We start from the raw sequence: 14,125 nt of genomic DNA on the forward strand, positions 1-14,125 counted from the left end.
ATCTTATTCTACCTTGGAGAATTGCTGCCAGTCAGTGTAGACCAGGAGACCAGGGATTCTCAATGTTGGGTCCCCAGATGTTATTGGACTTCAACTACCATATATCCTAGGCCCAGTGGCCTTTGGCTGGGGATTATGGGAGTTGAAGTCCAATAACATCTGGGGAACCAACGTTGAGAATCCCTGGTGTAGACAATCCTGAGCTAGATGGAGCCGTGGTCTGACTCCATATAAGGCAGTTTCCTGGGTTCCTGTGGAGGCTTCACAGAACCGTCCTGCCTAACAGCCATGGGTGGACCTATTCTCTGCACACTGAGGCCCTTAGAGCAGAGCACCACAGGGGGTGCAGGCAAGCATTTGCCCCAGGACCAGTGGCCTGTGTGCAACCAATGAACATTGAACACACACACCCCCAACAAAAAAGTTTGCAAGGATAGGGAGAGCCCTCAGCAACCCCTAACTCAGGGCAGCCCATGTTCTTCAAACACAGCTACTCAATTAGAGTTACACCCCTGCCCAAGAACAAAGGTCTACCTGTGCCACCCCTGCTCACATTGCAAAGAACACCCCCCCTCCCGGGAATGCATGAATGAATTACGAGGATGGGCCAATGCAATTAGCAAAGGATGGGAAATTGCAGTTCAGTGTGAACGGCAAAGATGGGCCAATGCAATGAGCAAAGGATGGGAAACTGCAATTCAATGTGAACGGCAAAGATGGGCAAATGCAATAAGCAAAGGATGGGCAATTGCAATTCCATGTGAACGGCAAAGGATGGGCAAATGCAATTCCATGTGAATGGCAAAGATGGGCAAATGCAATACACAAAGGATGGGCAACTGGGAATAAAGTTAGATTACAGTTGATTACAGAATGAGGATTGTGGGGATCAGCCAAAAGCCACATGGAATGGGTGAGCTTTGCAGATGGCTTTGAAGGAAGGAATTAGATGTTGCATCATGTACATGTATGCAGGCTTCTTCCTTTTCTTGCATCCCACACAATTCATTGCCTACTTTTTCTTCATTGTATAGACATCACCTATACACCACATGTGATTTTTTAAAAATGACACCCAAACATTAGGAGCACGAGAAGCTGCATTCTGCTGAGTCAGACTCTTCTTGCATCTATCTCAGTATTGTCTGCACTGACTGGCAGCAGCTTCTCCAAAGTTCTAGGCAAGAGTCTTTCCCAGCCCTACCTAGAGATGCTGCCACGGATTGAATCTGGGACCTTCTGCACGCAAAGTCGACTGAGTGAGCTACAGACCCATCTCTGTCAAGATTGGTTAAATGGCATGCAATGTTGATTCATCACAGGGGCCCCCTGCAAACCCTCTGAGCCCTGGGCCCCACAGAAGCTAGAGATGGCCCAGGTTTTGAGTTTCCTCTGACTAGCAAGCCTACGTTTCCCCTGCTGGCATGGAGTGTCTGGTGCTCCCCTGTGGGCAAGCGTGGGGATGGTTCTTATTGTTCACTGTTGGCAAGTTCTGACCAACACAACCTTCTTGGCAAGCATAGGTTTGTTTTTAATTGGCAAGTGTGTGTTTCAGGATATGCGTCCCTCCCACAAGGAAAAGGTTTGGAACGGGAGGGAATGAGAGACAGCCAGGATCTGAAAAGAGAAAAAGTGTCTTGGGCTCAACTGGTTGGATGGCTCAGCGGGTTGAACCCCTGCTAACTAGGCAAAGAGGCACCTTTTAAACGTGGAGATTCTCTTTATTGAGCAGGGGGAGAGCAACTGGCCCTCTCCGTCCCTAGCACAGAGCGGAGAGCTGGCCTTGTGGTAGCAAGCATGACTTGTCCCCTTAGCTAAGCAGGGTCCACCCTGGTTGCATATGAAAGGGAGACTAGAAGTGTGAGCACGGGAAGATCTCCTCCTCAGGGGATGGGGCCGCTCTGGGAAGAGCAAAAAGGTCCGAAGTCCCCTCCCTGGCAGCATCTCCAAGATAGGGCTGAGAGAGATTCCTGCCTGCAGCTTTGGAGAAGCCGCTGCCAGTCTGTGAAGACAATACTCAGCTAGATGGACCAATGCTCTGATTCGGTATATGGCAGCATCCTATGTAGATTTACCCCAAGTCCCTGCGGGTTATCGGGAGCAGTTAACACACAATTTGGGTTTTTCACTGTGAGAGAGAAACACCGGTTCATATCCGGGATTTAAGGGGGAAAATCCACTATTTGCGTCGTTTTGGAGGGTGGGCCACGCCGAGTTCGCAGTAACGAAGCCTGCCCGTAGTCAAGGCGTCAAGGAATGCAGCCCCAGCAGGCAGGAGCGGCTGAAGGAGACCCAGGGGGAGCCGGCGGCGTCTCAGCCCGCCCGTCGGAGGGCCTGGCCCGGGCTCAGGCGAGGGGGGAACCAATGCGGCATTTCCTGGCTGGGCCGGGCGCCCCTCCTGCTGCCGCCGAGAGGGGAGAGCGGGCGGCGGCGGTGGCGGCGCTCGCACTGCAGCTTCCGGCCGGGATCCTGCAGCAGCCGCCAGGAGCCGCCGCCGCAGCCGGGGAGCCAGGCTGCTCGGGCCGGGCTGGAGAGCGCTGCGCCGCACGCATGGAGACGCCGAGGAGGGCCCGGCGCGCTGGAGCCGGAGGCGGCGCGCTCCTCCCTCTCCTCCTGCCGCCGCTGCTGCTGCTGGGCTGGGGAGCTGCCCAGGAGCTGAATCCCCGCGGGAGGAACGTCTGCTCGGCGTCCGGGTAAGAGTCGCCAGCGTCCGGCCGCGTCGCGCCACCTCTCCAAGGGCGCACGGCTTGGGGACGTCTTCGGCTCCATGGGGGCGCATTGGAGGGCCACGGCGCCCCACGCCCCGCCAACCCAACCCAACCCAGCGGACTCTTGGCTTCCCCCACATCTCCCCCTACGTGGGCGGGGGGACGGGATCTCCCCCTTGTGCGGCGTTCTTTCGGTCCAGCTGGGCGCGCGCTCTTCCGAAGCGTCTCTCGCTTTCTCGCTCTGCGGCGCTTTCATCCATCGCTTCCCCCATCCCCAAACGGGCATCTCCCAATACGGGCTCAGGGTTTGGGGAGCGGGCGGGTGAAGGGGGTGAGAGTCCTGCTTCCACGGCGCGCTTGCAGATTGGTTCTCCACCGCTCCTGGCCTTTCCAGAGACGGGGTACCACTGCTCCATATCCCAGGCCATGCCCGTTCTCCTAAAATAGAGCGACCCCCACGCCCCTCCCTCGCCGCCGCCATCCTCTCGCGCCCAGAAGCTTTTGCAAGGAGAGAAGCCCTCCTCACCCTGCCTTGGACAGGACAGCGGGACGGAGAGACGGGGCAGCGGTGGTGCTGGCGGTGTCCTGCCCATTCCGCAGTGGGGAGGGTGCAGGGAGTCAAAAGCCCCATGCCGGGACGTTGCTAGGTTCTGTGCTGATCCTGTGCTGATCGTAGCCACGAGAAGAAATGGGGGTATTTGGACCCCCATGATGCCAGCCAGGCTGTGTCCTCCCACCGTGGGGCACGGCCAGCAAGAGGGAGCCGAGAGATGATCCCGAAAACCTCCCTCCTCACTTTGCCCACCAGCCTGATGGAAGAGGAACCAGATTATTCCACTGTGGCTTGCCTTCCCGCCGTCTGGAGTGGGGCCCCTCCTAGCCCCAAGACTGTTTTGCACGCAGAAGCTCCCAGACTCAATCCTCAAGATTTCCCCTGGTAGGGCTGGGACAGCCTTAAATCCTGGAGAAGCAGCTGCCGTCCGTGCAGACAATACTGAGCTGGATGGTCCAATGGTCTGACTCAGTATATGGCAGCTTCCTGTATTAGCTCTGAGGAGGGGGCATTGCTGGGAGCTCAGAGTGGCTGGTGTGTGTGTGTGTGTGCCCACACTGGGGTGGACTACAACTCCCATCACCCCCAGCCTTTGGCCTTTGTGGCTGGGGATTCTGGGGCTTGCAGTCCCGCAACATCTGGGCCCCCAGGCTTGGGAATTTTTAGATGTGCCATTTTCACTGCTGGTCTCAGATTTGGTAACAAGGCTTGAATGGTGGGGGGGGGACCCCCAGCAGCACACCGGGAGAGAGGAGAGCGGCTGGGTGGGACCCTAATTGCCACTTCTCTTGCAGCTCTGTATTTGAAACTGCCAAGGAGGCCAGCCGAGTGCTCTTGGAAACCTCTGGCTTCCTCTCCGCTTTTTCCAGAATTAACCCCATCCTTGACTTAACCGCCTCAAGATGCTGCATTTCATTCCCCCCGACTGCTTGCCAAACTAACCACTCCCCCCCGCCCCGCAAGCATGCTGCCCACTGCCAGCCACAAGCTGCCAAATATCCCACATGGCAAGAGGGGCTCCAAAAGTGCCTGAGATTGCGGGGACCCCACTTCTCAACAGGTGTCCCCCCCATATATATTTGTTCGTGGAGTCCAAAGAACAAAAAAGCCAGAAAGCCCCGAGCGCCCACCAGCCTCCTTCCAAGTGTAACTTAAAACCCAATGGAAAGAGACGGTCCATCTGGTTTCGATTTAAACGCTCGCAAACAAGCCCTCTTCGATGTGAGGGCTTTGCAGTTTGGGGCGGCGGAATTTCTGCACGAGGTTTCTCGCACCCCCCGCCCGCCCCATTGCCGCGTCTGCTCCATGTTTTTCCCTACCAAGACAAAGTCTGTTCTGTGATGGGAGCAAGCTGGCTGACACCGGGGGGGGGCGCTTTGGGGAGGGTATGGAAATTCAGGGTTTGCTTTCCGGGGGCAGCAGGGTGGACGCTCTCCGAGATTGGTCAGTGAGGGTGGATAAACCAGTGGTGAGACTGCAGACAGGATCGGTTTGGAGGGTTTCTCCTTTCCATCTCAGGAGGAGTCCAAAGCCCTCTAGGAAAGGGCTTCTCGGCCTCGAGTCCCCAAAGAGGAGTGGCCCGAGGTATTGTGGAGGACGAGGCTCAGAAGTGCTGTCCCAAACCAACCCTTGCGAGCTTTGAAAGTGTGCGAGAAGCAAGGAGAGGAGGGAAAGTTGCCTGCGGCCTCCTCTCCTCTCCTGGGGCTTCTTGGCAACTTTGCAAAAGTTTCGGAAGCTTCCAAGTGTCCGATCAGTCCCAAATTGCTGCTCAGGTAGTGACAGGCGGGGGGGTATCTTGCTACCTGCTTGTGCCCCAATAATCGGCCACCTGAAGCAGCTGCCTCCCCTTGCCTCATGAAAGGGCCACTCCGTCCATAGATGTCATTGGACTACAACTCCCATCATCCCCCTTCAACTGGGGTTTGATGGGAGCAGTTGTAGCTTGCCCTAAGGAGTCCCAGGGAGTGTGTGTATGTGCCCATATGCCAAAGGTTCTCTTCTCTCTCCCACACTGCCTGCAGGCTGGCCATTCATCAGGTAGAGATGAATGGGTCACATATCTCTACCTGATGAATGGCCGGCCTGCAGGCAGCGTGGGAGAAAGAGGAGCAACCTTTGGCACCACCCGGGTAGCTTAGGATGAGCCACTACTACAGGTTGTAGTCCCACAACATCTGGGGACCCACGGCTGAGAACCCCGACTGTAAAAACTTTTCTTGCAACTCCATTTACTACATCTATGTGGTGACTGTATGAGAAGCCAGATATTCTAGGGTGAAGGTGAAGTCTGAAACCAAGGTATCATAAGGAATATCGGAACGTAGGACACTGCCTTTTACTGAGTCAGATCCTTGGTACACCTAGCTCAGTATTGTCTACCCAGACTGGCAGCAGCTTCTCCAAGCTTGCAGGCAGAAATCTCTCTCAGCCTGATCTTGGAGATGCTGCCAGGGAGGGAACTTGGAACCTTCTGCATGCGAGCAGGCAGGTGCTCTTCCCAGAGCAGACCCATCCCCTCAGGGGAATATCTTACACTGCTCACACATGTGGTCTCCCATTCAAATGCAAACCAGGGCCAACCCAGCTTAGCAAAGGGGACAATTCATGCCTGTTCTCACAAGACCAAAGGCGTGAGACTCTCACAATTCTGTGGAGTGCAGAAAAGTCACCAAACACAGCTTCCTGAAAAGCCTGGCTTAATTAAAAAAATAATAGTAACGTTCTAGTCGCTGTGGTTCAAAGATGCATCGGTGTTCGGTGATCACTCCTTGCCCCTCCTCTCGAGTAGCAAAGCCAGACTTCGAGGGCAATGCTGTGAATGCGTAACTTGGGAGCAAGCCCCGTGAAACCCCCACGTCCAAGCTGACATTCCTCAGCGGGTGGTTCATCTGGACATAAATGAAAGGGCAGAAATTTTGAGATTGGAGAGCAACATAGGAGAGACTGTCCATTTTCTCCCTCTGCACCATTTATGTGGATTGTAAAAATCAGCTGCTTGTGCTGCCAGAACTGGATGGCTTTGGTGCAGAATGTTAATCTTTTTCCTGCAGAGGGCACGGCCCGCTACTGAGGAAGTTCTCCTGCCGAAGCTGGGAATTAGCAGGAGGAATTAGGAAATTATTATTATTTATTATTTTTACATTTATATCCCGCTCTTCCTCCAAGGAGCCCAGAGCGGTGTACTACAGACTTGAGTTTCTCTTTCACAACAACCCTGTGAAGTAGGCTAGGCTGAGCGAGAAGTGACTGGCCCAGAGTCACCCAGCAAGTCTCATGGCTGAATGGGGATTTGAACTCGGGTCTCCCCAGTCCTAGTCCAGAACTCTAACCACTACACCATGCTGGCTCTCAATTAGCAGGAGATGTCTTCATTCCATAAGAACCTGAGAACAGCCTTGCTGGATCAGGCCCAAGGCCTTTCTAGTCCAACATCTTGTGGCCCACCAGAGGCTTCTGGGAAGCCCACAGGCAAGAGGGGAGGGTGTGCCCCCTCTCCTGCTCCCCTGCAACTGGTATTTAGAAACATCTTTCCTCTGAGGCTGCCTTGTGTTGGTGAACTCCAGCAGGACAGTTCTTATGCTGAGGCTTAGACAAATTCACAGAGCTCAGGTCTGTCAATGGCTACTAGTCTGGTAGCTATGGGCCGCCTTCAGCCTCAGAGGCAAGATGCCTCGTCTGAGTACCATGTGCAATGGAGAGGAGAGCTGGTCTTGTCGTAGCAAGCATGACTTGTCCCATTAGCTAAGCAGGGTCAGCCCTGGTTGCAGATGAATGGGAGACTAGAAGTGTGAGCACTGCAAGATATTCCCCCGCTTAGGGGATGGAGCCACTCTGGGAAGAGCATCTAGGCTCCAAGTTCCCTCCCTGGCAGCATCTCCAAGATAGGGCTGAGAGATACTCCTGCCTGAAACCTTGGAGATGCCACTGCCAGTCTGTGAAGCCAATACTGAGCTAGATGGACCAATGAGAGGAGAGCTGGTCTTGTGGTAGCAAGCATGACTTGTCCCCTTAGCTAAGCAGGGTCCACCCTGGTTGCATTTGAATGGGAGACTACACGTGAGCACTTTAAGACACCCTTAGGGAATGGAGCCGCTCTGGGAAGAGCATCTGCCTGCTTGCATGCAGAAGGTTCCAAGTTCCCTCCCTGGCGGCATCTCCAAGATAGGGCTGAGCTAGACAGACCAATGGTCTGACTCAGTATATGGCAGCTTCCTATGTTCCTAAGAGTACCTACCTGCCTGCATGCAAAAGGTTCCAAGTTCCCTCCCTGGCAGCATCTCCAAGATAGGGCTGAGAGAGACTCCTGCCTGCAAGCTTGGAGAAGCCGCTGCCAGTCTGTGTAGACAATCCTGAGCTAGATGGACCAATGGCCTGACTCAGTATATGGCAGCTTCCTATGTTCCTAGGGGAGCAACAGCAGGAGAGAGGGCATGCCCTCCCCTCTTGCCTGTGGTCTCCCCAGAGGGATCTGGTGGGCCACTGTGTGGAACTGGATGCTGGACTAGATAGACCTTGGGCCTGATCCAGCGGGGCTGCTCTTAACTACCCTGGTGGATGGTTGGTGGCCCCTGCATCAGATCTGTTTCCCACCTTCTGCTAAAGCCACGGGCCTTTGCATAATGGTTCTATTCAGAGGAACTGGATGCCCCCTCCTCAAATTACAGCTTGCATTCCCTAAGAAGACACTTTATGGAGCAGAACAACTGTAGGCCTCCTTTGCTAACTGAGTGAGGAGGGCAGAAGATGTTTCCGCAATCCTAGATGTAACCCCCTCCTTCTGTTTCTTCTCGGGTTGTTGGTCCCTGACTGCCTTCTGCTGCTCTCTTGTGGTTTCAGTTAATCCTAGTACAGAGGACCAATCTTCCTGAGTAGAGGACGAGGTATGCTTGGGAAGAACCAGCAGTGAGCTCAAGGATTTTCACTTTGGGACTCTAGATGTTAGGAACATAGGAAGCGGCCATATTCAGAGTCAGACCACTGGTCTATCCAGCTCAGTATTGTCTTCACAGACTGGCAGCGGCTTCTCCAAGGTTCCAGGCAGGAGTCTCTCTCAGCCCTCTCTTGGAGATGCTGCCAGGGAGGGAACTTCTTGGAACCTTCTGTTCTTCCCAGAGTGGCTCCATCCCCTAAGCGGGGGAATATCTTACAGTGCTCACACTTCTAGTCTCCCATCCATATGCAACCAGGGCATATGAATGGAAGGCAAGCTCCCATTAGGGATGTGCACGAACCGGTTCGGTGCTCCTTTTCTGGAGCGCCGAACCGGTTTGGAAGTCCGACATTTGAGCTGGTTCAGAGGTAGGGGCTGCACATGCACGTCAGCCATTTACATCATGACGCCAAATGGGGCTGCTAGGAGGTACACTGTAGCCCCACACTAACACTTTTGGGGAGAGTGCCAGCAGGGGGGATGTGGTGGGGCAAGTAAGGGCACCCTCCTTGCCCCTTAAAGGATCCCCCGCCCCGCCTCCCAGGAGTTCACAACCCAGTTCGTGCACATCCCTGGCCAGAGCAGACTGTTCTAACTCTGTGTCTGCCTTCCTGCAGGTCTGCGGGGTCCGTCTGCTGCCCGGGATGGAAGCAACTGGGCGAGGAGTGTCTGATAGGTAAGAACAAGTTTCTTCTTGGCCTCCCCTTTCTCTTCAGCCTCATCCCTGTCTGGGGCCGATTCGAGGCTACCCAAAATGAGTCGTTTCCCGTCTCTTTGATTGGGGCGAGAATGAGACCTCTTCCCTTGCTTTGAGCCTGGTTTCCCAAGTCGCCCCTTCAGTATCAAATTGCTTCCTGGGCTCTGGTTTAGGGATGTGCAAACAGGTTTGACCCCGAACCTATTCAAGGTAGAACTGGTTCGGTTTGACTGTTTGGGGTTGAACCGAACCCCCCCCCCCATTTGGTCCAACCCCGGACCGAACACTCCCTGAAGTTAGGGGGGGTTCGTGGACCTTTAAAATTTTTTTTTTAAAAAATCATTTTTTTAAAAAATCATTATTTTTTTACCTTTTACTCCCTTCAGGGAGTTCCTGGAGGTGGGGGGGTTCTGCGGAGGTTCCCCCTCCCCCCGCCAGCCAGAGGCCATGTGCGCAGGTGCGCGGCCTGCATAATGGCCGCCGGGTGAAGGCCAAAAACCAGCAGAAGAGCGCCCAAACTGGGCAAGGGGGTAATTTTGAAGGCTGGCGGGGGGAGGGGGAACCTCTGCAGACACACATACACACACACACACCCTGCCTCCAGGAATTCCGCTGAAGGGAGTCAAAGGAAAAATAATAATACATTTTTTAAAAGAGTTTAAAGGTCTGCAACCCACCCACCCCGGACCGGACCGAACCGGGAGTGGTTCGAGGGGGTGCCGAACCAAACCGGGCCAGCCGGTTCTGTCTACATCCCTACTCTGGTAGTGCCGAGGCCTCTCGCTATGTTGGCGTTCTTTGAGTTGGCAATTCCTGCCTCACCATGATGCCCGGCTTGTTGTGGGTCAGCTCAGGCTCAAACTGTGGGAGGCGGCCAAGAAACCACACATCAGACCCAGAATCAGACGGACTTGGCATGAGGCTGAGAGGACAGAGAACCGCTTCTCAAGGGGGTTTCCCTCGGGAGGATCAATGGACCGTTATTTCTCTTGTGTCATGAAGGGCTCAGGCGTCTTCGGTGGCGGTAGGCTTACTCTTGCAGGGATTGCCGATTCATGTGCGCACATCTGTTTGTCCTGGCCTTCCGGGGTTTTCAACCCGTTTTTAAACTGTAAAGGCTTGGCCTGGTTTTCCACGGTTTTAAAAATTGTTTTAATAACGGTGTTGTGTTTTCATCGTTTTTGGATTGTAGCAGTTAATTGGTTTTCGTTTTATTTTAATGTAGACCACCTGGAGCCATTTTCGGAAGGGCCGTATAGAAATAAAATAAAATAAATAATGCACTGATTTATTATGTTTGTATCCTGTTTTTCTGCCAAAGAGCCTAGAGCGATGGACGTGGCTATGTTTATCCTCACAGCAACCCTGTGAGGTAGGTTAGGCTGAGAAAGAAGCGACTGTCCCAGGGTCACCCAGCAGGGGCGGAGTGACGGTTGAGCAAGGGGGACAATTGTCCCCAGGCCCTGAGGGTCTCGGAGGCCCCAAAACTCAACCTCAGCCAGGACGCTCCCTTGCCCCCTCCCGCACCCAGCCGGTGAGCAAAGCACTTGCTGACTGGGAGCGTGAGGCACACCCCTCTCCTCTCTAGCCAGCGTTTCATGCTGGTTGGGGAGGGATGAATTACGCCCCCCCCACACACACACACACACTGGGCATCTCTAGAAAGGAGTTCCCTTTCAGGGATTCCACCAACCGCTGACGGGGGAATGCAACTCTGCCAGGGTAGTGATTGCCCCATTCTCGGCACTGCCCCCCCCCCCCGCATCTGACATCAGACATGGGGGCATGGCTTGGGGCACATGCACAAAGGAACACTCAGAGTGTGTGGGGGGGGAGCTTCTGGTCAGACTTAGTCCTCCAGCTCCCGTCAAGCTCCCTACACCCCTGTCACCCAGTGGGGTTCATGGCTGACTGGGGATTTGGACGGGGGTTTCTCCAGTCCTAGCCCAACACCCGATGCACCCAAACTGGTTTCATTTCATTTGGGAAATGAAAGGCTGGAGACAGACCCTGAAGAGGCCTTGTGCAGCAGTGGATTGTGGAGCCCACCCATCGGGCATTTCGGATCTGGCCCATACTGAGGACATGTGATATTGGTTGCAGAATTGAGCTTCCTTAAAAAAAAAAAGTTTCTAGCCCTAATGGCAGGCCTGCTCAACTTTGCCCCCCCCCCCAGCTGTTATTGGACTACAACTCTCATAATCCCCAGCCACAGGGGCCAATAGCCAAGGATTATGGGAGTTGTAGGCCAACATCTGCCAAAGGGCCGAGGTTGAGCAGCCCTGCCTTATGGTAACGAATATATGCTTGCAAGTTTGAAGTTTGTGCCTGGTGGAAATCTCAGGAAGCAGAGAAATTGCCTGGCAAGGTTTCCAGTTATTGGAACCAGCAGATGCGGTGGAGGTGGGATTCATTACATTCCCCTTATCTTTCTCTATGACAAATAAAAGCTGGATAAACTATGCAAAATGATCCCACTTCTGTATGCAAGCTTTGGCTTGCAGAATATGGGTTTAGCAGAAGAGTGGAATTTACATCTGCAAAATGTATGCAGGTTGCAGAATAGGGTTTTTTGTCTTGCAGAATAGGAGTTAAGTGGAAGAGTGGAATACACATCTGCAAAATGTGTGCAGGTTGCATAATGGGCTTATTGTCTTGCAGAATAGGGGCTGAGCAGAAGAGCGGAATGAACATCTGCAAAATGTATGCAGGTTACAGAATAGGTTTTTTGACTTGCAGAATAGGGGTAGAGTGGAAGAGTGGAATGTACATCTGCAAAATGTGTGCAGGTTGCAGAATAGGCTTTTTGTCTTGCAGAATAGGGGCTGGCTTCTTGGATTTGACTCTCCTTTAAGCGCGGAGTAGTTACAGCTGTGCTTACGGGACATGGGAGGGAACGAGCAAAAGCATCACGCCTGCCCCCAAATGGCCAGAGTGCAGGGAACGGCACTCTTCTTATGCTCTCTGACACTTTGGCGGAAAATTGCTTGTGCAGGTGCACTGGAGGAGAAGCAGGCGGGCCTTCTATTCTCTATTGTCTGTGGCCAAACATTCCCCCTTGGCTCTGGAACTTGGCACCCGAAGTTCCGGCGGCTTGAGGCCTTTGTAGTGTTTTACAGAGTGGAGGGGGGACGGGAAGGAGAGGTCTGTGATTTCTCGGGACTTGGAGTCCCAAGGCGCTGATGGGAAACTCGGAAAAGCTATTTTTGGAGGCCTGTTAAATTCACTGCTGTTCCAGTTGGCTGAGATACTGTTCCCTTCCTGTAGAGTAATATTTCTCTGTGCCGATCAACAAGCAGCCAACCTAGGAACTCCGGAGCAGAATGTGGAAATGGCCAGGGACACAAATGGCCATCGATAGTCCTCTTCTCTGGCCGGCTCTCTTGTTATGGTCTTATAGAGTAGGGGCCCCCTGGCTTGGGTCCCAGACGTAGCTGAACTACAGATGCCAAAGTCTATTGTGGCTGGGGATGATGGGAGTTGTAGTCCAACAACGTCTGGTGGAGACCCCTGCCTTAGACAAAGATCTTAAAAGTTTTCATTCCAGGAGGCTCCAAAATGCACAATCCTGTTTTTAAAGGGTTTTCTGTTGGAATGCAAACCTGTTCACTTATCTCGTTCGTAATTTGTTTTCATGTAATGTTGGTAAGGGCTGCATTGTGTTTTTATTGTGGTAAGCGGCTCTGAATGCCATATGAGCAGCACAGATACTGGTGAGAAGTGTGAGAGCCAGGTGAGAAGCAGTGTTCCCTCGAACAGGGATTCCCAGATGTTGTTGACTACAACTCCCATAACTCCCAGCACAGCGTAGTGGTTAGAGTGTTGGACTAGGACCGGGAAGACCCGAGTTCGAATCCCCATTCAGCCATGAAACTCTACTGGGTAACTCCGGGCCAGTCACTTCTCTCTCGGCCTAACCTACCTCACAGGGTAGTTGTAAGGATAAACATAACCATGTACACCACTCTGAGCTCCTCGGAGACAAATGGCATATAAATGTAAAATAAAATTAAATTAAAAATTAAAAAATAATCCCCAGCCAAAGGCAATTACAGGTGGGAATGCTGAGAGTTGTAGTCATCAACATCTGGAAACCTCTGTTAGAGGGAAGAGTGGTGAGAAGGTAGCCTCTGGCAGTTTGGGGGGCCCATTCTGGGAGGCCCATGGAGGGGGAAGGGGGAGGATAATCCTTCAGGAAGCTCAGTTTCCTGTTGAAAGTAACCAGGATGTCTAAGGCTTTAGCCGGCATCTTCTTGAAACAAGGCTGGGATTTTAGCAAACTACCCCAGACTGCATAACATTGGACCCCACTGCTATTAGGTCTCGGAGCCCTCTTTTGGCACAGAAGGGCGGGCAGCATCCTGTGACTGGCAGACAGTACAGTACTTCCAGACTGGCCAAGCCTGGTGTAAATAGCTTCGTGGACAACAAGTTGGACATGAGCCAGCGGTGTGATGCAGCTGCAGAAAAAGCGAATGCAATCTTGGCTGCATTGGCAGAGGCCTAGTGTCCAGATCACGAGGAGTTAATGGTTGCCCCCTATTCTGCCCTGGCCAGACCGCACTGAGAATGCTGTGCTGCCCATTTCTGAGCCCTGCGTTTTTGAAAAAGGGCATCGATGAAGTGGAATGAGTTAAGAGAAGGAAAACAAAGAGCGTGAGCAGTCTGGCAACAAAGTCCCCGTGGAGAAGTGGAGGATCTTTAGTCTGGAGCAGAGAAGACTGAGAAGAGATATGGCCATCTTCCAAATTTCCAAAGGGCTGTCAGGTAGAAGAATCAACAGGCTTGCTCTTCAGTGCTTCTGAGGGCAGGGCTTGAATCAGTGGGTTGAAATGACAAGGAAGCAGATCAAGAAGGATTTCCTAACTGTAAGAACTCTTTGACAGTGGACCAGTCTGCTTTGTGCAGTGATGGAATCTTCCTCACTGCAGGTCAAGGATGCTTCTGTAGCAGTTTCCTGCGCTGAGCAGGGAGTGTCACTAGACCACCTTTAAGGGACCTTCCAGCTCTGTAATGTGATGGTTCCATTATCTTAGCAGTGCAGAACTGTTTTGCCTGCACCACTTTTGGCTCCAGTTCAAACCTAGGGCTCCAGAAACCACCTTTTGGGGGTTGACTGTGGGCTAGCAAGGGAGACATTCTCTTGCGCTGGATTCAAGCAATGCTACCCCGGGCTGGGGCTGAGGAGGCCCCCATCAGAAAAGTGATGCCTTTCCAATTTTTGCAGAGTGTGTTAG

General features: G+C 53.1%; 1 protein-coding gene across 2 annotated transcripts in view; it reads left to right on the top strand.

Annotated features, from left to right (window-relative positions):
* Positions 1-2,194: 2,194 nt before the first annotated feature.
* Positions 2,195-14,125, top strand: part of SCARF2 (scavenger receptor class F member 2) — a 54,216-nt gene continuing 42,285 nt past the window's right edge. The window contains exons 1-2 of one of the 2 annotated variants that reach the window (XM_053280445.1): positions 2,195-2,693; positions 8,809-8,867. In XM_053280445.1, coding sequence (XP_053136420.1) covers positions 2,257-2,693; positions 8,809-8,867 — 496 coding nt within the window. In that variant the 5' untranslated portion in view covers positions 2,195-2,256. The remainder of the gene's footprint in view (positions 2,694-8,808; positions 8,868-14,125) is intronic. The other variant, XM_053280446.1, reaches the window with a different exon arrangement.

Source organism: Hemicordylus capensis, chromosome 15 (assembly GCF_027244095.1).
Source record: "Hemicordylus capensis ecotype Gifberg chromosome 15, rHemCap1.1.pri, whole genome shotgun sequence".
NCBI classification, from domain to species: Eukaryota; Metazoa; Chordata; class Lepidosauria; order Squamata; family Cordylidae; genus Hemicordylus; species Hemicordylus capensis.